Here is a 23,875-nt window from a genome sequence, read left to right on the forward strand (position 1 = left end):
ACGAAATTTGGGAAGATAAGCTAGCTCGGTGGATGACCCAGTTAAGAGGGATCTGTTATAGTATTTTGCATCTGTTGACAGGTGATCTCAAAGTACTTAATATTCTATCCAAATAATTAGGAATTCTTGAAGAAGAAAAAATATGGCCGACTCCTGATATCTGAATTTAATCGAAAACTAAAACTTCTTAGGAAGATTTTGAAGGAGTTTATTCCCGAATCTTTCTGTTGAGCAGAACTTCAGGTCTTTCACTGGTACTGTCATCTTAGCACTCTCTCAATAAACATCCTTCTCTTAACCCTTTAGCTGTGGGCTCCTTGCTGTTTTGTAGCCTTTTCACTAATTTCCCAGGGTCAACAAGTTTTTGAGACCAGTCCCAGTGGATTGAAATGCAGTTTGTTCTCACTTCCCTCCCGTCCTGCTCCTCTTAAAGCCTCCTTGAGAAGCCCTGTTGTCAGGAAGAGTTATGGGAGAGGAGCGTCTTGCAGAGTTTGGATTGTCGTTCCAAAAACTGCTGTAACCGTATTTGAAGGGGGGTGGAGAGAAACAGCCACTGTGACTTTACTCTTACCAGGTGCGTGTCATTGGATATTGAAATGTTAGTAGAAGAGAAATGTACCCTAGACCACTTGTCAGACTGGGTCAGCTCACTACCCGCTTCAGCACTGCATCTATGGTCTCATTACAAACTCTTGGGCTTCAGCCTACTATGCTAGGAATGTGTCAAACACTTCAGTACATGAACTGCATGCACTGGTTCATCACACACACGTCAGGTGGGAACAGGTGCCTTGCTCCATATGCAAGATGGACTAAAATAAGGTGTTGGATTTTTTTTTTGGGCGGGGGGGGGTGCATGGAGGGTGGATTAGGGCTTTTTGCCTACCCCATCTCCAGTGCTGATACACTGATTTGTTTAAAGCAGAATGCCGCGGGCCCTTGAGTTCCTTGTGTTGGCTGTCTCCCTGGTGATCCTGCCTTATTCATGGAGTGGAAAGTTTGTGGTGTTCCTTGCTTAACCTGAAGATGCACAGCTTGATTAGCAGCTGGTAAGTGCTCTAGTAGGAGATGGGTTTTGTTTCCTGGGAGACTACTCCTGAGACCTGACCTTGGTTAGCAAATGAGATCTTTCTGGTGAGTGCTGTGCAGTACATGCTGATAGTCGAAATCACGCAGGTGCTGAGAGTAGATTGGGAGTTCTTTGTGGCAGACTTGTGACTAGGTGATTGTTTTCAGTTCTTTTGTCCATAAAATGTTGGTGGGATTTATGAATAGGATTAATCCTCCCCCCCCCCAAATTTCTACCCTGCAGGTGTGTTGAGGATTAATGAGGTGAAATTGGCAAAGCACATGGCCAATAATGACTTGGTGATTATCCTTCTAGATATCTGGGTACATAATCACTAATTCATAGGTACTCTGAGATCCCCTGGGATATCTGCAGATGTCATTGCTTTCACTGGGAGATCCAGTGTCTCTGTGCTAATCCCTATGGCCCCATTTTCCGTGGTAATGTGGCCGCCCCTAGATAGTTTTCTGTCTAAACCACTCCTCTACAGTCTTATTTATAAGATAACAATAGCAGAAGCTGCATTAATGTAGTAAGAGTGTATCTGTGGCTTTGCAGTATATGTTTGTGAGCTCTCTCCTCATAAGTATATCAAAGATCAGTGGTTACTTGAGGCTGCATTTTGAGTAGCAGGGTGTTTAAAAACAAAACAAGACACCTTGAGACCAATGTTTGTACTTATGAAGACACCTGTCTTGAATCACAGAGCATGAGTTATGGGTTCTGGATTGTGAAGAAGTCATTTTCTGAAAGATTCGTAATTTTTGTAATGCAGATTATCAATAAGGTTTTCTGAAGAGCAGGATTTTAAAACCTGAAAGCCTCAAGACTTGATGAATTTACTGCCTACTAAGAAGGAAGTGTGTGTTTTTTACCATTTACGTGGGGTGTCCCCACTTGATGCTGCTTACATCTGTTTTAATTCTCATTGTTGGGACACACACGGAGCAGATGAGCAGTTAAGTTGTCAGAGGCTGGCTGGCAGTTCACACTTCCAGAAGTGCAAGATGAGAGTATTGCACCTGAGGACAATGCTATGGAGAGCAGGACATTTTCAGCTGACCATTCAGAGACCTAGATAAAGCATTGCTAATAAGCACAGAAAACTCTTATCTTCTAAATATGAGTATGTTGAAACTGCCTGAGCTATTAAAGGGTGAAGGTAGGAGACTGATTTCCTGGCATGGCATGCTTTAGGAAAGACAGCCTTGTCCTGTATCCAGCCATTGCTTCCTTGCAGGCTGGAATTTGCCTGAGATTTATCTGTGCTCACTCCAGTCTGTCACTTGAGTTATACAGGTCTAGGAAAGCTCTCCACTTCTCTCTGTCCTTTTCACTCACTAGAAACATTCCCACTCCCAACTTCCATCTGTGGAAACGCGATTTAATATTATAACACCATGAACTCCTCTGTGTAGTGAGCTGTTCTCTCTTGAGCATTAGGTGTGAGGTAATGACCACTCTGTTCCAGCAGCTGGATTGCTGGCTGCTCTAGTTTTGGTTGGATAAATCTGGTTTAAAAATGGTACTACATTTAAGAAAGGGGAAAGACGTTTAGTCTGTTTGGCTTGGGCTGTTCTGGCTAGCCTGGTTTTCTCTGGTTGGCGCATTCCCTTCCTCCGCGCACAGAGAGGCCTTGCATTGCAAGCTTGATTTGGAGCTCCCTGGCCACAAGAAGCATATAATGTTGACTTCAGCAGTTTCTGCCCCTTCCAACAGAGACTGCAAAGCATAGCCAAAATAGAGCAAACCACAGGGAAGTGGAACTGTGCGCCGTGCAAGTGACATGCAACCTTTAAAAATATTGGCTGGCATTGTGAAACTGTCCTGCTCCTCCCTTCCCCATCCCAGACACCGCTTCCTCAAGCTGAGCTGTTTAGCAGGGTTTTGTCACCTCCTGGACGCCTGCAAAAACCCTTCTGCCCTGGTAGTTGCAATGAGCAAACACGGTGAACTCAAGAAACTTGCAGCACTGTGTGTTTTGAGGCCTGGCATGTGCAGTGGACTGCTTGACGAGCTGGATTTTTTTCTGCCTCATAGAGCCTGAGGAGTTAACAGAGATTTGAAAGAATCGTAAGTCTTCACTAGCTGACTGGTTTTCTCAGTGTGTTTAAGGCAATGTTTCAGTAGGTCTCTTTCTCCTCCTCCTCCCCACCCCATCTGGTTTCTGTATCATCTGTGATATAACTGGAGGAACAGAACATTTAGAAAATAAATTTCTTTGCCTTCTCTTGACGCCACCTTTCATTCTTGTGGTTCATCCTTTTTTTTTCTACCCTTCCCCCCCCCCCTTTGTGCATAAAAGAACCTCTATCTATTTTGTGTCGAAAATATTTCTGATGTGGCTGGCATCTCAAAGCCAAGAGATGCCCATTGACACAGCAGCCGCCGAGATCTGAAGGGTTACCAATGGCATTAAGAAATAAGGGCTGTGCGGCTGCCTGGTATAGTGCATTTTGCTCTTGCCACCCTGAAATCCATGAGGGAAGGACCTTGCTTTTTAGTTCTGCTTCTCCCTTTGCTGGGTCCACTCGCTGTTTCTAATGATAATCCTTCCTCCAGCCTGGCTGTGGTACTGCAGCTCACTGCCTTGGTAGGGGGAGTCATTCCTCCCTCCTGAGCATCTCATGATAGTAGCTCTGTCTCTGCACAGTACCAAACGCTGCTGCCGTCTATGAATGGGAAGACAAAGCCAACACACACTGTAGTAGGTGGCTCTGGCATTTCCACTTGGATTAATTCTCACTTTTTCCCCCCACCTACTTTTCTTCTCTCTCCTTTCCTTTCTTTAGTGCATTCTCAGGCTTTATGCTGTGGCTGAGTGAAAGCAGGGCTACGACTGCAGCAACAGCAGCAGCACCCATTTTGTGTCTATATGAACTCAACCTGGATCCGTGAAAGAATTCTCTTTTGGCAGCTCTTCCAGAAATATCATGCAGATGGAACTTGTCAAGCTTGTCACAACCCCACTTTGCCTTAATTCTCCTCTCTTTGTTGCTTTCTTGGCTTTAAATCTCCATTTGTTTCCCTGTTTTGTATCTTTCTGTTCATTTGTAGAACTGAAGTGCTGCCTGCTTGTCCCTCATCCAAAACTCATTTTTGCAGGTTTTCTGTAGGATTTTTCCCTGTACTCTGTATTAACTATAATCATCATCTTGTTGCTTCCTAGTGCAATATGCCAGGCAAAAACTTGTTGCTAATCATCCTAGGCATGAGCATCAAACCAGGTCTCTTCCAATGCCAGGTGCCATGATGTTAGATCGTCCTCATTCCACTCCAGAACTGGCCACATTCAGAAGTGAATGAAGTGAGCTACCTAGTCACGTAACTTAAAGTTCTGTTGGGTCATTGGGAGGTGAAAGATTGCACATTCAATCAAATGACTTTCTACTTGGGTCACTTGGGCAAAGGAAAAATGAAGCTCTTGTCAATCACTGAGAGATTAGTGGAACACTTTATACATTAAAAGCTTTTCACAAACATCAAGTGCTAAATGTCAGGTCTGTTTCTGTAAGATTAAACATGAGATTTTAATACTTACCTTCTGAAAAGGGCATCCATAGAAAGAGAGCAGTTGCCTAGTTTAGTACCTTATGAGCATTACCTAAAAACTATAAGTGTGTTGCAGTACATTGGATCTAATAAACCCTAACTGCCTGGTAACTTTGGTTATCATCATCTTTTTAATTGAGAATCCATGTGCTTGATTCAGGGTCCAGTAATGGGGGAAGGGGAGAGTGTACTGTCTTGTTACTCCATTTGGAGTTACAAATGCTCCATTAAAGTCTCAAAACAACCAGTTGCTCAAGATGAATAGAAACTTGCCTTTTTCTCTTATATGTCTGTATTGGGAATACACAACGGTTACTTTTGTGCTATTAGAGCTTCTGCTAATATTAAATTGGGAACATGCACTGTGGTCGGGGCCTCTTTGAATCTGTGTATGAGGGATCTTGCTACTGAAGTAGCCCCTCAGCTTGTGAATGGGTAATGTCTTCTGTATTTGAGGTCCCCAAAGTAGTCCAAACTCTTTTTAGTATTTGGAGTGCACTACAAACTTCCATGCCTTGTTAGATATGCTCGCAGGCCATGAATCTGACAAATTGCTCATTCAAAATGTGACCTGCTGCAAGCTTCATCTTGCCATGGGAATGTGTATTCTGAGTTAAACTTTGCTTCTGGCAGCTGTGTCAAGGGCAGCTACTTCACCTCTTTTTTCTCTCCTTCCTCCCAAATTAGAACTTGAACAGAGCACGTTACACAGATCTTTCTTGTCTTGTTGCAGATCCTTGTCCTAATTAAACAAATATCCTGGATAAGGGCACTCATTTGTGTTTGTTTCATCTTAACTCTGTGTCCTCCAGCTTTTCCTTTGGAAGTACAGTAGGTGTCCCATTGTTTACATGAGGAAGACAAATGGCCTTCTTCCTTCTCTGTAAGAAACTCTCAAGCTGTTAAACTGGGTGAAAAGGTAAAACTGAATAAGGGCAGTGCTTCTTCCCTTCGGTCATCTGAGCTGTGTGTCTTATTGTTTGCTACAATACAGACTGACTGCCTGGCTAACTGGATAGTAAGACTATGGATTCCTTTTAAGTTATTAATGGAGGACCTCTGATAATTAGGAAGAATTCAAGGCTCTACCAGGTTGCCTAGCCTGTTGGCTTCTTCAGGCAGGTTTTGCTCCCAGAGGACCTTCTCAGCCTGTTCCCCCTCTCCCCAAATAAAACAGTCTTTAAGTACCAAGCAAGCCAACCAAACCCTTCTGCTCCATCCCAGGCACTAGGAGAGGACATCCTTGGCACTAACCCCTCCATGTAACCCGGATCTGGAACAAACTCCCCCCAGAGGTGGTGCAAGCACCACTCTGGGCTCCTTCAAAAAACAGCGGGATTTATTTCTTGCTGGGGTCACTTGATCCCAGCTGACTTCCCACCTATGGTGGGGCAGCTGGACCCGACGATCTCACGAGGTCCCTTCCAGCCCCTAATGTCTATGAAATCTATGAAGCTATTCAGCTTCCTTTTTCCAGCTGTTCCCTCAATTTGTCTCCTCTCAGCTCTTCTCAGGGTGGGTTTAAGTTCCCATTGGGATGCTCCCCTGTTACCAGTAGGCTCCCCAGCTGGGTACCCTTAACAGGGTTGCTATCCCTTCTTAAAGGACAGACCACCTTGTTACATTGATTCTGTTAAAACTTGACGTGAGTCTTGTTTCTGAGGTATCCCATAGAAAGTATGTGAGTAGGGGCTGCCTGGCCGAGTCTGTAATCTAATTAACATCTACAGGTTCCAAAACCATTTGAACACCAGCTGTTGGGTTCTGCTCTTTCTGACAATCAGTTGGCTCTTCAGGAGTTTTAAAATATTTTACAGCACCTTGTAGGAGATCAGTTGCCAAGCACAGACTTGGGAAAAGTTTGAAAGGCTGTAAATGAAAACTCAAAACAGTTTGTTTTAAAGAGGTGAGGAAGACCTGCTGCATTCAGTTTCCCAGGCAGGTTTTCTGTTGATCTCTCAGGAACTGAATCTGTTCCATCCCAGGTGGATTCTTCCTTTTTTGCATACCACACGTCTCTGGCTGTGTTTGTGTGCATGTGTATGGCAAGCAATATCTGTGGGTAAGGAACATCCTGAAAGTATTCCAAAGCATGGTTAAAACTAAGCTATGCTTCTTGGAAGGTATGTTAGCCATGAATTGACCAAAAAAAATCCAAAAATGCTGTCATCTTTCATTATGGACCATACTCCAGAATAACATGATAATGTTTTTGGTTCTTATTGTCTAATGAGGGAGTGTAGCACCTTGCAAGAAACAGGCTTTAACAGAGTACAGGTACAGGAGCAGAGGTGCTCCAGGAAAAGGATCAGGAAATGCAGAGCTCTAACTCAGAGTGCAGTACAAACTAAAAGAGAAATCTGTTATGCTAGCTCCCCACAGGAAAGGGAATGGTTACCACCACTTTAAAATGCTTGTCTTGCAAATAGAACTTAACCTTGTTATAGGAGTCCTTAAAAGGATGCAGCTATTGACTGGCTTTTCTATTAATCAGCACAACCTGTAATTGATATATTGGTGATTGAATAAATTGAGAATGCTTGGATTTATCATATTGTCAAGGCATTAAGGTCCTGGGTAAAATCCAAGATCTCCAGAAAGGTCTAAAGAAAATTACTCTAGATTGATACTATGCAGCAGTTCCATTTCTTCAAGTCCTAAGTTTATATGTGAGATCTTGTTTCAGGTGGGCAACAGGAAAGATATACAAGAAGAGTCGCGTTTTACATATCTGTGACCTAGAAACAACAAACTCCAAATCCAGTCCTTTAACATCCAGTGCAGACAGCAGCATCTCCCTGGCATTCTATGAGGTAGGGCTACTGCTAGTGACCTGGGGGGAGAGTTTTGAAAATGAATTGGGAACACATGATATTCAGAGCCATAGCAGGGCTTGAGCGATTCCATAGCAGGCAGCAGACATTCATTAACTGGTTGAAGGTAGGTCTGGCAGCTAGATCAGCAAATGTGAGATGTTTCCACAGTTTGAAGGGGAGCAGCTGATCTGTTAAGGGTAGGCTCTTATCTGCTAAGCAAGTAGAAGTCAAAATTTGGCATAATTTGATATGTATGCTAAAGAGAGATGGACTTTGTACATTTTAGACACTACCTCACTACTCTCTTGGTGAATGTTGTATTCTTGTTCTGTTCATAATTCACAGCAGGCAAGTGATTCATTATTATGAATTGTGAAATAGTGGTTCACATTTCCTAACATCTGAGCTGAGGTATTTAACCATCAATATCATGGAAGAAATGTAATTTTGTTTTATGCAGTCTGTCTTGGGGTATAACTTTAGAGAGCTTTCTCATGTCCCAATCCTGAACGGTGCTGTCCGATTATTTCTTTATTTCCCCCTTTTAAATATGTTTATCCTCTTCCTTCTCCCCTATTACTACAACATCATGCATGTAGTATAAAGGGGACACGTACTGGTATGTGACCAATATACTTAAATACTGCAAGGGGTCCCTTTCATGAAGCATGAGCTTACTCATTAAAACTTAAACTTTCTGTGCAAGTATAATCTAAAAAAAGGTCTACGAGGACTTACTTTCCACTCAAGTGTTTATTTTACTAGAAAAAGGTGTCTCTCGTGAAAAATGAAAACCAGGTTTCTGCTTTAGAGTACATGCTTGCTGTGTTTCCTCACCTGGTGTCCATGAAATTCAATGGCAACGCAGTGTGTTGATGGAGGACAGCATTGTAAGAGTGGGGAAGTAGATACCCCTGGGATCTTTTACGTCATTGAAATGGCTAGGTTATAAATTTGTACATAGGGTGAATGTATCCCAGGCATGCTGCTCTTACTTCTGTGCTTGACAGCTGGGATGGGGAAGAAGGCCTTGCTGGCAATTGGTGTTCAGGGAGCCATTGCAGCAGAGGATCAGTCCAGCAGAAGAATTAAAAGGGAACAGGCTGCACAGTTGTGTTGGGAAGGCAGTGCTGGACTGGACATTAAGGAGTTCTGGTGGGTGAACTTTTTTCTGAGACTGTGAATTTCATACCAAACCTCACTGGCTGTTAGAAAAAACAGAAAGGGTTAGCTTGTGTTGTAATGAACACAGAGTATGTTGTCTCAAAAACTGACTGAGAAAAAGTTTGTCTTGCCTTATTCACTTGAACTCTTGTTTGCGTTAGTGCTAACTTGGGGGGCAAAGAAATAGAAACAGATGAAATCCTCCAAACAGAAGACCCTGTTTCCATGCAAATACACCTAACAATTAAAATTAAACAGTGCTGAAAGATACTTCAAGCCTGTTTCCCACAAGATGCAAGAGGCTCTTCAAAGCTTTTTAGAATGGCCCTTTGATGTCTTCGTAAGACTCCTGAGATGTTTTCTGTTTTGTGTGTGTGGGATCCTGATCTCTCCCTTCCAGTGCATTATTCTGAATGATCTGGTTTCAGCTTTGGAAGTGTTCCCAGTTCTGGATGGTGAAAATAAACCTGGATATTTCCAGTTCTTCATTTTATTTGACCTTTTGTGCTTAATTGTTTCTGGATTTTGATGGACTTGTGACTCCTGGTAAAAAAAAAACAAAACAAACCATCTTTGTGAAGACCAGAAATAACAGTAGATATTTTCTAAGCATTTGCTTTTTCATCTGAAGAGAGAGGCTTTTGGATCACCAAAGTAGACGTTATCATTTGAGAAATTAACTCAGACATTGGAATGCAGTAAGACACAATTTTTATGACTTCATTTAATCTGTATTGGACTTCAGATTAAGTTTAACTGTTTCACCAAATTAATCCAAAAGGGAATGGGGTTTACATTTAACATGGAGCATATTAGTATAATGCTTTTTCACAAAGAGTTTTACATTTTAAAAACAGTAACGAGCATGGCCTCAACTCGCCTGTAAGTTGGAAAAGTACTGGGTTTTTTTTATAAATGATGATGAAATAAGGCAGAGTTGCATGTAGGGTGGCCATCATAGAGGACAGTCCAGTTGATGGCCACCCTAGTTACATGTGAAGCCTGTGGAATTGCCAGATATCAAACCCAAGTATTTTGATTCCTTAGGTCTCCAGTCTTCATTAAATGTCTACATTCAAAAGACATTTTGTAAAGTTCGCTCATGTTTGTCTTTTCACCCTATAGACTGTATGCGTTATATGGGTAGCAAGTAGAAGAACATGCACTGAATTCTTGGGTGTACATTCTTCTCCCTACCACTGGGTTGAAATGAGATTTCCATCTTGAGTGGATTTCCATTTAATAAAGTCCCAAAGACACATTTTAAAAATAATGCAGTGCAGTAAGCCATTCATGCTCTACTCACATGTGCTGTAACTTAAACCCCTTGGAGTGACTGAAACACTCCATAATCTTCTTTAAAAACAAAAAAAGCCTTGCTTGACTAACTAAAAGCTTGACTTTTTGACTAGTTTTCTGCTTGTTGAGCAAACCATTGAATAAGGAGTTGGTGTTGCAGGATCAGATGTTTATAAGTACCATTTGACTGGTGTATATGTTAATTGGAGTAACAGTAGTAACCAAGCATGAATTTGAGTGTAGTGAGATTAAGGTTGCAGCCATGAAACTTCTTTGCTGGTAAAGCAAAGGTTTTGCCATTTCCTCCACATTTATTATAAAATACAATCATTGTTTAAATTTATTCAACTCCTACAGACTCTGTTTGCTTCTGATGTTCATTTTCATCTAAATGATCACATTTAATTTAAAATAATATGAATTTCACCTTGTGGTTGTTAGATGGCTTAGCAGGAAGCAAAAACTGTGGCAATGAGGATAATCATTAAAAGATGGAAGAATTAAACTCCAGACAACCAAATGTAGGTCCCTCTCTTTGATTCCTATAGGCTCTTGGACTCTTGAGCATTTTGATTTATTTACCTGTTCTTGGTGAGCTCTGTGGCAGTCATTTATCATTACTCCCTAAATCTAATGAGTCATCAATTCCCTTGCCCCCAACAATGAATCAACTCTTGTTATGACATCCAAGCGCTCTGTTATCGTCTGGGAACTTTTTTGAGTCTGCTTGGAGCATCCAGATAAGCCAACCACAACAACCAGCCATGTGCTGGTATGTTGAGTGTAGCCTGAGGAAATGCATCAGGATGTATTATTTTGCATTTGGTATGACAGAACGTGGCTTTTGTTAGGGGCAACTGTAATGTCATGTTGAAGTACAAAGTGCAGTTTAATATTTTGAAGGTAAGTGAAGAGAAGCTTTTAAAATATGGATTTTTGGGGTGAATTAACTTGTCTGAAATCTCTCCACCTTTGATGAATTGTAAATTCTGGATGCAGTAGGGAATCTGGGAAAAAATGGGAGTCTTGTAATAATTTAAAAAAAGAGAATACTTTTTATATGTCATTTTGGTGTTATATCAGACCCTTAAAAGACCAGGTTTTTTTCAGTATTTGCCCTTGCATGTCACTGTGAATGTAACCGTTTTCAACTTCCTTAATCAGGTGCTAGTTTCACCTGTGTGCCAGTCTCATTATTGCCAATTAACTTGCTTTAAACTGGCTTTCTTTCTTGGTATTAGATCCTTCCTGACTTGTGTGAGCTTTTATTCCCCTCTCAAATAACCAAAATTGAACTGTAGTTCTCCTGCCTACCCTAGGAAATTAATCTATCATTGACCAATCTTAAACACGCTTTGTGTTGAAAATGGTTTTCATTCGTCTGTATTAGTAGCTGAACTTTTCTTGATGCCAACTCAGATGAACTCCTTGAAAACTATTAGCAGTAGGTCATTCCTAATGTTAAGAGCCTTTTTCAAACATTTTAAAGCAGCTTAGAAAAGAGGTTGAATTTCATAATTGTTGCTGATATGCAGGTTGAGATTTGCCTTTTGCAAGCTGTTTTCTGCATGAAGCACAGGTATGTGTACGAGGCACAGTGAATGCAGTGCTGTGCACAGGGGCCCAAGGCCAGCTTTGAACAAGAGACTTGGGTACCACCAACAGTCCAGCAGCAGAGCTCAGTGCTAATCAGTTGTTTCAGGTGATGAACCCAGGCCAAGTGCTGTACATACCCAGTTACACTGCTGCAAATACTCAAGCTGCTTGGCTTACAGCGCTTCTCGGGTATTTCTGCATGCCACTGTATTGTGCCCTGGTGACGTAGGGCTCTGCAATTGTCTGTGTAGGATTTCAGCTTGCACTATAAAAGTTCTGTATTTATTTATGGTGATTTCAAAAGAACACCTGGGCCTGGAATTTGCTAGCAGTGAAACTGAGCTGCTTAAGTGCTGGAAGAAATTAACCAGTGATACTGGGCACAAAGTGATTTTCTGCTGGGGTCAGTATGTGGTTAAGGAAAGCAGTGTTCAACAACCCTGTCTGCTCTGGCCTATACAGCATTTGCTCTTCGGGATGTTTTGGTGACGCATTGTTTTTAAAGTTTTGTGTTGTGGAGAATAAAGCATGGGCTCACAGTGTTGAGGCTTTGAAATACTAAACTAGCTCTACTAGGCATATGTGGGATGGCTGTAGGTGGACCCCATTGAACCAGTGGAGGATACTTGACCCCGTATGCTAGAATGGAGGGCCTTACCAAGGAAAGAAACGCTTGGAAACAGTAGTGTCCACAAACCCCATACTTTAGAGCAGTTGCTGTTCGATCTTCCCATTCCTGAAGTTTTCCTCCTCTGCTGTTACACCACTTAATTTCCAGTAGGCTCTGATCTCAAATTCTTTTGCATTTTCAACTGGAATTCTACAGCATGTAAATGGTCCTTCTGTTTGAATTATGGTGTTCTATTGCAAGGGACAGATTTGTCCCCAGGAGAGGAAAACGCTGTCCATGTGGGGAATTCCTCATTAGATATGGTTTGTGGATTAGCTCTAACAGAAGGGACCCACTTAGAGAGGGGGGGAAAGCAGTTTGTTAGCTCAACAGGCTGCTGCTTGTTGAGTGCGTGGTACCAGAGCACTTGGTGTCTTGTGCCATGGTCACTTGGCTTATTTTCTGAGTGTTCACTTCTTACTAGGATTCTTATTTTTAAAACCGTCCAAGAGCAGCCAGCAAATTATCTACGAATGAAGTGATAATTCTCAAGAAAAGGAGAAGGAAGTTGGAGGGAACAGAAAAAAGTCAGTGGATCCCCTTTGAGGGTGAAGGAGTGGCTTTGAGAAGGGACAGGCTTTTTGTCAAGTTGCATTAGCAGATTCTCCTGCCTGAGCTGAAGTCTTGCTTGTGCAAGCAAGGGTATGTATGATGGTCAGACATCGTTTTCTCGTATTCAGGGTCTCTTTTTCTTTTTTACCAATATCTGGTTTTGTAAATGTTAGGGTGCTGAAAGGGAAGCAACAGGTAGTGTGGGGAAGTGGGAGTGAGGTGCTAAGCACCACATGGAGCAAAAGGGTGCAGAACTGGTAGGGAGAGGAGGTTGTTATATTTGACAAAAAGGGCTGTGCAGACCTTGCTTTCTACCAGGCAAGTTTGCAGATGGAAATTTTTCCTTTGGCTTCCTGCAGTTTTGCTGAAGTGTCACACACTGTTAGTCTAAAAAAAGAAACACCCAGAAGCTCACAGTAATATTTATTTGGTAAAAGCTTCAAATGTGTTGCGTTACCCCCCTCCCCCCTTTAAAATGTGCCGCAGCGTTGTGTCAAGTCTTGGTTTCATTCAGCGAGTTATTTGGTTATTGGATATAAGATTTATTATGACGTAAATGGAGGTCAGTTAGACACAAGCTAGGATACATATGCCAAATGGCAGGCTTAAGCTAAGAGCAAAGTAGACCCCAGCCTGTTCCCCGGATTGGTGGGGAAGGATATGTTAGATCAGCTAAGCTCTTTTTTTAATCCTATTTACACTGTGTAATTTAGACCGCATGTTAGCCTTGTAAAACTGGATTGTCGGCAGACCTGAGGAATTCTGTACAGAGCTGCCCAGTGTGCTGCTGCTGTGCTTGCAGGCTTGTGAAAGGGTTTTGATGAAAAGAGTGTACTAAAGAGCAGCCCTCCCACATTTCCCCCTGGATAAAAAAGGATTGGGCTGAAGACTCTTTTCAACACAGATTAGGACTGAACCTGCTCTGGAGAGAGACATGTCCAGGGATGGGAGAGAAGCTTGGTTTCTACATCAGTTAGTTACCCAACCTCTGTGCTGGGACTGCCAGCAAGAGTGGGGTAGCTAACTGTTCACATCTAAAAATGTATTACTACAAAGTTTCTCCAGGTGCACCAAAAACAGTGACTGAGCTTGCGTAAACCACCAAATAGATGAGCTGATTTGGCTATTAATGTCTACTTAAGATGGTCCCGTTGTTGGGCAGTTTCATAGCTGACAACTAACTATTCAGTAACCCAGAATGGAACAGGATATAGATAGCTGGGGCCATCTGTTCTGTCTGAAAAGAGGGCACTTGCAAGAGACTATTAAGATAGTCGGCCTCTGAACAAGTGTCTCCATTGCATGCTTTAGTGACCGTCCCCAAGCTTACGCTACCGCTGTTGGAGTGGCGGTGCTTGGACTGTCAGTAAATGAGTGGGCTGTGACCTGGGAGCACACAGAGCATCTGTGATCAGGCTGCTGTGGAGTCTGTTAGGTGGTTTAGGCCTGTGGAGGTTCGTGCACAAGACTTTACGAAGCTGAGAAAACGGCTTTGCTCGCACCTCCACGAGAACATTGCACCACGGCTGCTAGGGAATCTGCCATTTTGTGGCTGAATAAGGACTCTCAATGTCAGGTAGAGCCACGTTGCACTTGGATTGCTTGAGCATCCTGAAAGGCTGGCACGGAAGTACTTCATAAGGAGTGTTTTGTTCAAGGAAAGAGCTGAGGGGTCTTTTGTGTTAGCACCGGGGTCCTAGCTGCATCAGCAGAACCTGAGATTGAGGCAGCTGGCTCCTCCTGGTTCCACATCTTTTTTCCATGGCTGTGAAATACAGGATAAACTTTTTCCAGTTAGCACTAGAGGTTTTTTAAAATTGTATCCAAGCACTCCTCCTCCCTGCTTCATGAAGTTATACCTGCCTTTTGCATGTGTTTGTTTCTCCCCCTCGCCTGATTGGCATCACTAGAACAAATGTAATAATATGGTAATGAAAGCCTTCAAATGTGGGTGTCCAGGTACTGCTGCTAAGGATGTATTAGAGAGAGTAGGCAGTACCTTCCAAAATGCAACTTGATGTATTGACCAGAAAGGTTTTCCTAGTCTCTCTTCCTCTCATTCTACTTCCCTAACCACTGTTACAGTTGAGAGATCAATGGGTTTTTCCTCACATGAGAAATGTTTTTGGTGCCTTTCCACTGTGATGACTTTGCTTGTTTCTCAAACTCTTCAACTTCATGCACAGTCCTGCTCAGAACAGCTATAAATGACTGTGTTAAATACAAGGACTGCAGTCAGTGTAGAGTTCGTGTCCATAGACTTAAACCAACGTTGCAGTAGTTGGGAAGTTGCTTTGCAGATTTCCCTGAAAATTTGAGGTGGCATAAAGTAGACCAGATTCACCATTTGCATTAAACAGGAATGCTGCACAAGCTGTGTCAATCCCTTTCTGTGTCACTCAACAAAACCCTCCATTTTGAAAATTTATCTGAAGCTGCTCTAGAGTATCCTGTCTGCCACAGTGGAGTGCTGCAGAGTCCAGGGGCCTCGCCACAGGATTTAGGTCAAGCTTGCTGCGGAGCACGCAGGACCTGGGGTATAGTCCCTTCTGAAATACCTGAATGGCATCTTGGCTGCTTCCCACGTCTGTTCCCAGTGCTCTTCTCACCATGTGCTTTGCTGGGTGACTTTCACATGTTGGTGCTCAGAATACGTATTGTCTTGTTTCATGCTGTGTGAACATTGCGTGTTTGGAGAACTGCTTTCTTTGTGTGTTTTTTATTATTATTATTATTTTTTTTTTTAAAGAAAAAACAAGCTGGTACTTGAGTGCACCCAGCCCCTGCTTTTCTACATTCACACTGATAGTCATCTGGTTGGTTTAAACCCTTGCACACTATTGCTGGCTGGCATTGCACAGCAGTGGTTATTGGAAAATTGGCTAGACAGTGTTCAGCACTTGGCCTGTGCAGTGCAAGCTGTGCTCCAGGGTTAATGCCACGGCGCATTAAGTCGACACGGGAGAGGAGTGAATACACTCTGCCTCTTGCCAAACACAGCCAGGCGTGATGTTCCTTGTTTGCTAACTCACCCCAAAAAGGTGGAGGGATCTGCCATTTTGTTCAGTGCTTGGTAAGCATGTTGAATGGCGGCAAAGAGGAAACACAGCCAGAATCTGGCTGATTGTGGTAAAGGTTTGGAACGACAATTGACAGAAAAATCTTTTGCAGTTTTACTTTCTAGTGACTGCACATCATCTCTAGTTCTCAGCTTTCTGGGAGGAGGCTGGCCCTGCCACCTTTTGGCCTGAATTGAGAGCTCATGCATATGTTCACCAAGCAAGCTCCATACACATGGGTGGTGTTGCTCAAGAAAAATATATGCCAGATTCCCCAGAGAAAATGTCAGAAATAATCTATCCTCTCTCCACATTTGGTTAATAATGGGGTGATGTGTCTAACTTGCAGTCGTTACCAGAGAGTAGAGCTGAGCCCAGAGCTGTTGGCCTTCGGAGTACAGCCCATTTCCTTGCAGGTGTTTACAGCCTAGTTTGCTTTTCTCCACCAGATGATCATAACTATGATGCTGTAGCAATCTTGCTATGTATGGATTTAAAACAGGCAACCTAATAATCTGCCCTTGCTGCCTTTCCACACCCTCACTCAGTCTTCGGCTTGCCTACCTTGCAGATCTGTACCCTATTATAATTCTGTTCAAGCAGTTATTGTACGATGGGAAGCTTACTCATGTAAACAATAAAAATCAGCATGCAGATGTTCTTTGTATGGGTGCAGGTCTTGGGGCTGACTGGTGTGAAGAAGCGCAGTGGAACAGTTTCATTGTTTTTGGATGCATTTTTCTGGATGTGCAGCAGAATCATTGCATTGTCATACAGTGGCGAACAGCAAACTAGGTTTCAACGGCTGCAAAAGGAAATAAAATGTGCTAGAACACATGTAGCAAGCAGACCTTGGGCTGTCTCTTATCTCTGTAAACACTGGTACGGGGCAAATGCATCACGTTGTGAATAGAAAACCTGGAGAGAGGAATTGCTTTGTCTAAGTGTGAGGGAGGTTAAAGGGATTTTACATCAGATTCTTTTTGTTGGCAGTGCTGTGTGTTTTTAATACAGTCCTCAGTTGTTTTGTTTCATAGTGATTATGCCATTTTGATTTTTCTTTTGCTGTGTTAACAAAGTGCATCATGCAGTAAATATTGCTTTGCTAGGGCTTCCTGATGGAGCTGATATTCCTGTTTGTGATGTTAGTGATCTTCAAATAATGAATAACCTGTGGGAGAGCTGCATGTTATGTTTTGTTGTCATCTCTGTGAAACTGTATATGCCTAAGACTTACCTGATCCTTTGCTAACGGACGTCTGTCCTTTCTTCCAGGACTGAATTTGCCCTAAAAGAAATCATGTCATCAGGAGGAGCTGAAGATGACATTCCTCAGGCAGAGAGGAAAACAGTCACAGACTTTTGTTATCTTCTGGATAAATCTAAACAGCTCTTCAATGGCTTAAGGTTAGTGAGTTTATGACCAACACAAATGAATAGCACATTAACCTCTTTTCTCTTTATGGACTGCATTGTTACCTGGACTTTAGTGTCTGAAAGATTCTGATGTTTGCAGCAAGCGAGTTCAAAGCCTGCTGTAAGTGAAAGAAACAAAGTTGAAACAAAACAAAACCCCCAGAGAAACGGAGATTTTTTTTAAAGCAAAACCCAAAGGTGTAAGTAGGGTAAGAAAAGGGCCATGTGATTTTGAAGTGTAGAAGCAGAGAGCATTTTGTCAGTCCTTCTTATCATGACTTGGTTTTTATAAGAAATCTTTTCCAAATGTCTGCATGTGGGTGCAAGAGGGAAACTCTTACTTCCAGACTTAACTGTTCCAAGTTCCTTTGCAGAAATTGTTATGCTTGCTTCTGTTTCTTTTGCATTGCCAGGAATGGAAAAGACTGAGGCATTGTGGACCAAGGTGGGATTCTACTCTCGTGTGTGTATAACAACTGCCTTTCATGGCTTGGCTTTATGAATGAAATTATACTGAGGAAAAGTAGTGACTGGGAGAAGAAAGGGTGCTCCTTTTTCTCCTGAACTTACCGTTATCTTCAGGGACACTTCTTTGTTTCATTCCCTCGACTTTCATACATAAATCAAGTATAAGGATATTGTGGGTTTGGTCTGCTGTAGATTTATTGCATTATGACGATTTTTTACCTACAACCTTGTTGTAATACTTTTCTAGTATTTCCCTGAAGGTAAGGGTATCCTGTACGTTGCCAGCTGTGTGGCTGCAGAACAACAAACGATTAACTTGGGAGGCTTCAAGATGCTTGCTATGTAAGAAGTCACTAGGCTGCCTGGAACATACTGACATGCACCCAGGAGTTTTTTCTTGGGGGCAGAGGCTTGGGAAGGGCCATGGGTTGCTGATGGAGTTTGGGAGCTGCTGGGCACTGAAGAACTGCAGTCTGTCGAGGTGGAATCGAGTACTTGTTCCCTACTCAGCTCTAGGAGAAAGCGTTATTTCAGGAGGGAGCAGAGAGTCTATGGTCCATGGAGATCTTGGTCCTAGTGTGAGCATGAGCTGAGCAGGAAGAGGATAGGGCACAGGGATGGATTCACACCTATTCACATGACAAGGAAAGGAGTGACTGCTCACACCACTGCTCTTTCCAGCACTGAAACCCACTTCCAGGTTGCACCTTGCTAACCGCAAAGCACTGGCTTAGGATAAGGTGTCAGGGAACCAGGGTTCCCTTCCTGTCTGTGTAGACTTGTGCAGAGCGATGCACTGTCTCATGCAACACTCCACTGCATGGTTCCCTCACCTCTAATAGAGCAAATGTGTCACTCACCTGGGTATCCCAAGTGCCTAACAAATGCCTTTTAGCAACTCAGTATTTTAGATCAGGGGTTGGCAACTTCTTGCCAGTGCAGGCCACCCTTTGTGACCAGCCCTTCCCTGCAGGCTGCAAGTCCCTTGGAGCAGGCAGCTGTCTGCTCTTGATCTTACCACAGACCCCTTTCCCCTCTGCAGCGAGGGTAAGCACAGACACAGCAGAACATCAGGCTGTGCAACAGAGGAGACCAATGGCATGGTGCAGCTCTATGATCTGGAGCCTCTGTGTTAGATCAGACCTCCACTAGCTGGTGTGGAGGCTGGATCCAACCCACTAGTTGTAGGTTGCTGAAACCTGTTTTTTAGATGCCTTTTTATGATGACACAGAGGATAGTGATTGCACAAGTTTGCCTCTAACATGGAAAAAGGGGTTTTATTGCTTGTATGTTAGGCCAACAGCAGCCACTAGAGGAGGTGGACTTAGGCAGCAGAGAACCCCAAGGGGTAACTGCAGTCAGCAGCTCTGCTAAGAGAAGTCAAAATGGAGAAGTAAGTAGTGTTAACCTTGAACCCTCTTAGTTGGAGTCTGCCGTGCAGGACTCTGAATACCTGCAATACTAGTTATGCTTCCACTTTCTGGAAGATTGGTATCTCAGCTGCTTCAAAGTAGAGGAAGTGCAAACCCCAGGATGGCAGTAAAATTGCTCAGCTTTCATATGTTTTTGGCTAATATTTCAGAAGGGGTGTGTCGAGTTTGACAGCAAGTTGAGTGAGCTTTATGGGATTGTAAGTTCCCTCCAATAGAGGGCAATGTGAGAGCAGCACACTAGTCATGTCATGGAGCATTTGAACAGCCTTCTTACAAAACTGCTGTTGGATGTGTGGTTTTACCTACAAGGAAAATAACTCTGAAGGTATGTTTTAAGAACAGTTAATATACTGAAAAAAACTGCAAAACTAATTAAACTAAATGAGAGTAGAAATAGAACTGATCACTATCTAGCTTCACATGAATTCAGCTCCAGCTTTATTCTACAGCTATAACACATGCTCAGTGATTTCCTTCTTTAAAAGACTTTATAAGCGTTACCTTTACAGGAGGGAGCAGAGCAGGGAGGTAAGAACACAAATGCCATTGCTCTTGTTTTACCATTTGAAAAACCAAGGTACAGAGAGGTGAAATGACTTGCCCAAGGTTAAACTAGAAGTCTGAAAAGCTAGGATAAAATTCCTATTCCTGTGGTCATGCCCTTAGCATTCCAGAGAGGCAGTAGGGTACAGCACCCACAACACACTGCAAAAATGCACCTATTAGATTCTGGGAACATACATATGCAGCACTATATGAAGTTCTTCCCAACACACTTATTGATACTGTTTTTAAGGGGTAGCATGCCAGAGCAGGTTTGTCGTACTTCACTGTGATGCTTCTTACTGTAATTTTGAGGGGTGCAGACATGCCCTTGGCTTCCCAGATCCTTTTATCCAACTGCAAAGGATTGTGGAAAACAGTGGCTTGCCAAGGTGATTTCAGCATTATCTTGGTTATGGAATCATCATATGCTGAGAAGCACTGCATGAGATTGTTAACACCTCTCTGCTTCTAAGCAGAGCAACTCTCAGCTTTCCTCTGTTTCCAGACTTGAGAGCATGTTGCAAAGGGCCACCTGTGTCTGGAGGTTTTAATTAAAAACAGAGTGGATTGTCTTTACTGAACCTGAAGGAAGGTATGTTTTTTGTTTCCTGTGTATCTGGTATTTGGCAGAGGCGTGCTGTATTTAGAAGTCCAGCAAATCATTGCTTCAGACAGTAAATTATTGCCAGTCATTTTGGTGCCTGTAGGAAAGATGTAGAACATCTTCTGTCTTGCTGTTTCCTCTCTGTGCCTCAGTCTTCCTATCTGCACAGCAGCAATTAGATCAAAACAAGAGGTTAAGTGAGGCTTGCTTTTCAGAGGTGCAGGGTTATTGCTTGCTTCTAGAGGCTGCATAGGACAGAACTAAAGGCATTTGAACAAGCTAATGTGTAAACAGCACTGGAAAAGGCCAAATCCCAAATTATCCAATGCAGTTTGTACCAACATTTTGGAAGTTTTGCAGCCTTGTCAAAGCTAATGAGAGGGGTAAGGTGGCTTCCAGGATGGATGGCTTGAGCTCAGACAGTGATGTAGGCATACTGCTTAGTTCAGGATAGTCCCTCTAGGCTAATATTTGTCATTTGAAGTGTCTTGTTCCTTATTCTCTCTGTAGAATCCCTTGAGCTTCGCTATTAACAGCCAGTATCTCTCCCTGGCAATTCATCCTCTTGCTGGTCTCTGAGTAATGCTGTGTTTAGGCCTGTACGGCCTGCTGATATTCAAACACAGATGGTGAGCAAAGATGTTCTCTTCCCTTTTTCTGTAAACTATTGATGATCTTCTCAATTTGCTTTAGAAGCTGGAGTACCAAACCCAAAACAAACAGCCTGTGCTCCAAAAGCTAAATGGTAAAGCAAACAGGAAGCAGAAAGGCAAGAGTTCCTTTTGACCTTCTGCAGGACTGTTTGGAAGTGGGTCTAGTAGCAAGACCATGAGAACTTGAATCTGAGGGTCTCGGAGGACTTCTGACACCATATGTGCCATCCATCCTCTTGTGTTTTTGGTAATATGCTGTTTAGGACTGTCTCCCCCAAGACCCTGTAGAGAGTGAAGCAGTACTGCTTATGTTTGGGGTCTTGATGGCCAAGCCTGAGACCACAGATACTGTATGGGATCTGCCTGAGGGTCATTAAATGGCTGTCTGTCCTCTCTGAAAAAGCCTTTGTAGTTGTATGGTGTGTCAGATAACCTGCTGATACATACAGATGCTGGATTTCTATGTTGTCTGTCTGGTATTCTGGGAAAGAGAATACCTGTTATCTGGAAAGTAATGGAAAAATACCAGTGGATATGTGCAGTAAATGTATGAGGTGCCAGACTCGCTGTCTCAGAGTGATCATTGGCCATGTTTCAGTGTCATGTCATGGGCCTGTCTGCCTGGTAATATAACCTGATGTGACCAGTGCAGTCTCTTCTTGCAGTGAAATATAGCTGCTCTTTCACCCACAGCATTTCTGAGAGCTGTAATTCCTACCAGTTGAGCAACACTGTGTAAAGGCATTGTGATTTCCTCAGCTAATATTTGTCTTCCTCCAGCTCATCTGCAAATGGTTGGTAGGGCCTGACTCCTAGTTTCAGCACCTGCTTCCTCCTGTAGGATAATACATACAATGGCACATACTGTCAAACTGGGCAGGCATGCATAAGATTTCCCTGCCCACACAGTGGTTCTTGCCGGGGTGCAGAAATGGGAGGGTACCTCTTCTGGGCACTTGAGCTTCTCAGAACTGAGCCAATGGTGTATTGGCAGCTGCTTAGCTGTTCCTGCTGCCAGAACTACAAGAGCTGAGCCTGCCACGTCTTTGTTTCAGTAGCATTTCCTTCCTTTCTTCCTAAGTCAGTTGCCAAATACAGCATCTGAGGAAAACACATTGTAATCTGCCAAGGTTGCTGCTCCCAAATGTGTTTCACACTTGCCTCCCCAGTGGGGCTACCCTTTTCTGACCATCCTACAGTATGGAATGAGAGGGTCATGTTTCCAGGACTTCCCCTCTCTTATTTAAAAAACAACACTTTACATTTAGAACTAAAGTAATTGCATGTGTCTGCCATTTTTCCGTTTGCTTTCCTTTATTTTGAAACAATGCATGGTGCATTCCATCTCCTGTGCTAAAAAGCCGTAGCCATGGCACTGTCACTAGTCTCTGCTTTGCTTCTGCTATTCACATGTTAAGTGGTGTTGTGTGTAATGCTGTAGAAAGGAGAGGATGCTTCCAAAGGCGCTTGCAGTCGGATGCACTGTCCTGCTGCTCACCAAGAGGACTGTCAGAACCAGGTCTGTTCTGTTTCACGGGAAGAAATGAGAACACTTTCCTGCCAGACTTCAGCGAGCTGCAGCTGAGCTTTTTGATTTTGTCTGCTGTTGACTATTCCTGCTATTAGTATTAAGCTTGCTCAAATTTCCTGGGGACTGTATAGACAAAGGAAAATGCAGTCCTTGTCGCTGAGTACTCTGTCTAACAAGGGTTGTGGCACAAAACACCGGAGTTACAGCAGTGGGTGGAGGAAGTAGCAGGGTGGGTGGATAAGAGTTGCAGAACTATCATGTGGCTGTCATACACAAAACATGTTTTCAAGCGTGCACAATTTGGAAACCCACTACAAATCCTGCTTTAAGAAGCATGTCTACCTCCGTTTGTTCTACTTCCTACTCCATTCCTACAATGCACTCTCCAGTTTTCCTCCAGAGCTATCTAACTGCCCTCTGTCCTTGCACCTCCCCTTGACGACCAGACCCTCCTCTCTATGTTGCCCCTGAAGTCATAGGTTAACAGGATTATTTCAGGTTACTGCAATCCCGTATCCCCTTTCAAATCTCTCCACCTTAATCACCTGCCGGAAGAAGCTGATGGACCCTTGGGCAGAGGGTTCTTTTCATACATTTGAAGTAAACTGCAGGACAGGAACTGTGGGGAGATGATCCATGGTGGTTTAGAGATACTAGCACAGTGACTATAAAGGAGTTTAGAGGCTAGAAAGCTACTAGCTGAGAGGCTTTCCTCCTGCCTTCTTTGGGCATCTGCATGTTCATGAACAAGAGTAGACTAAGCCCCTTCCCCAGTCACTTCCCCAAGGCAGGAATTAATTTGAGGCTCCAGATGTTACACATCATTGCTGAAAGCTTTCCAGTTAAATCCAAGTGCAGCTCTTGCTCCTTGCATTGCTGCTATAGACCTGCTAAAAGTCTCTGGATCTTTTCAGGTCTCCTCTTTTTGTTTCTGAGCCATGTCTGAGTGTGACAGTTTCTACCCAGTGCTGTCCAAAAAAAAGATTCCTTAACTTGGCTGTAAGCCAATGCAACTTTGGTCTCTGCCAGATGCACTATGTATTTTCTCTCTACCTGGATTGTGCACTCCATCTGCTTGGGTGGATAGGAGAAGCTGCCCAACAGCCCCACTGTTATATAAGCATGATAAGCTTTGCAATACTTTGGGACCATTCTCAGCAAATAGGGCTAGTTTGCAGGCTTTAAATTCACAGGATTCAAAGGAGGGTGATCTAATAACTGTGCATTAAATGGTACTTCTCCCCCCCTGCCCCACCTAGAGCGGTGGTGATGTATTGTCATAAATGAAGTGCTGTCAGGATACTATCAAAAGAACAAGTCTGTTTCCATGGAGACCCTCCGTGTTCCCAGGGGAGCCCAGAAACAGCATGGTGTTGTGCAGCTATTCTGGCTGCAATTAGGCTTGCATGCTGCTTGAAATGTGTGTGCAGAAACAACGGTTTCTAT

General features: G+C 43.2%; 1 protein-coding gene across 2 annotated transcripts in view; it reads left to right on the forward strand.

Annotated features, from left to right (window-relative positions):
- The window catches only part of SCAI (suppressor of cancer cell invasion), a 63,572-nt gene that overhangs the window by 12,568 nt on the left and 27,129 nt on the right, over positions 1–23,875 (forward strand). Inside the window, exons 1-2 of one of the 2 annotated variants that reach the window (XM_019541034.1) lie at positions 12,743–12,808; positions 17,053–17,184. In XM_019541034.1, coding sequence (XP_019396579.1) covers positions 17,078–17,184 — 107 coding nt within the window. In that variant the 5' untranslated portion in view covers positions 12,743–12,808; positions 17,053–17,077. Of the gene's footprint in view, positions 1–12,742; positions 12,809–17,052; positions 17,185–23,875 lie in introns of those variants that run through there. The other variant, XM_019541033.1, reaches the window with a different exon arrangement.

The sequence above is a fragment of the Crocodylus porosus genome, unplaced genomic scaffold, assembly GCF_001723895.1.
Source record: "Crocodylus porosus isolate Cpor-Errol unplaced genomic scaffold, CroPor_comp1, whole genome shotgun sequence".
NCBI lineage: Eukaryota > Metazoa > Chordata > Crocodylia > Crocodylidae > Crocodylus > Crocodylus porosus.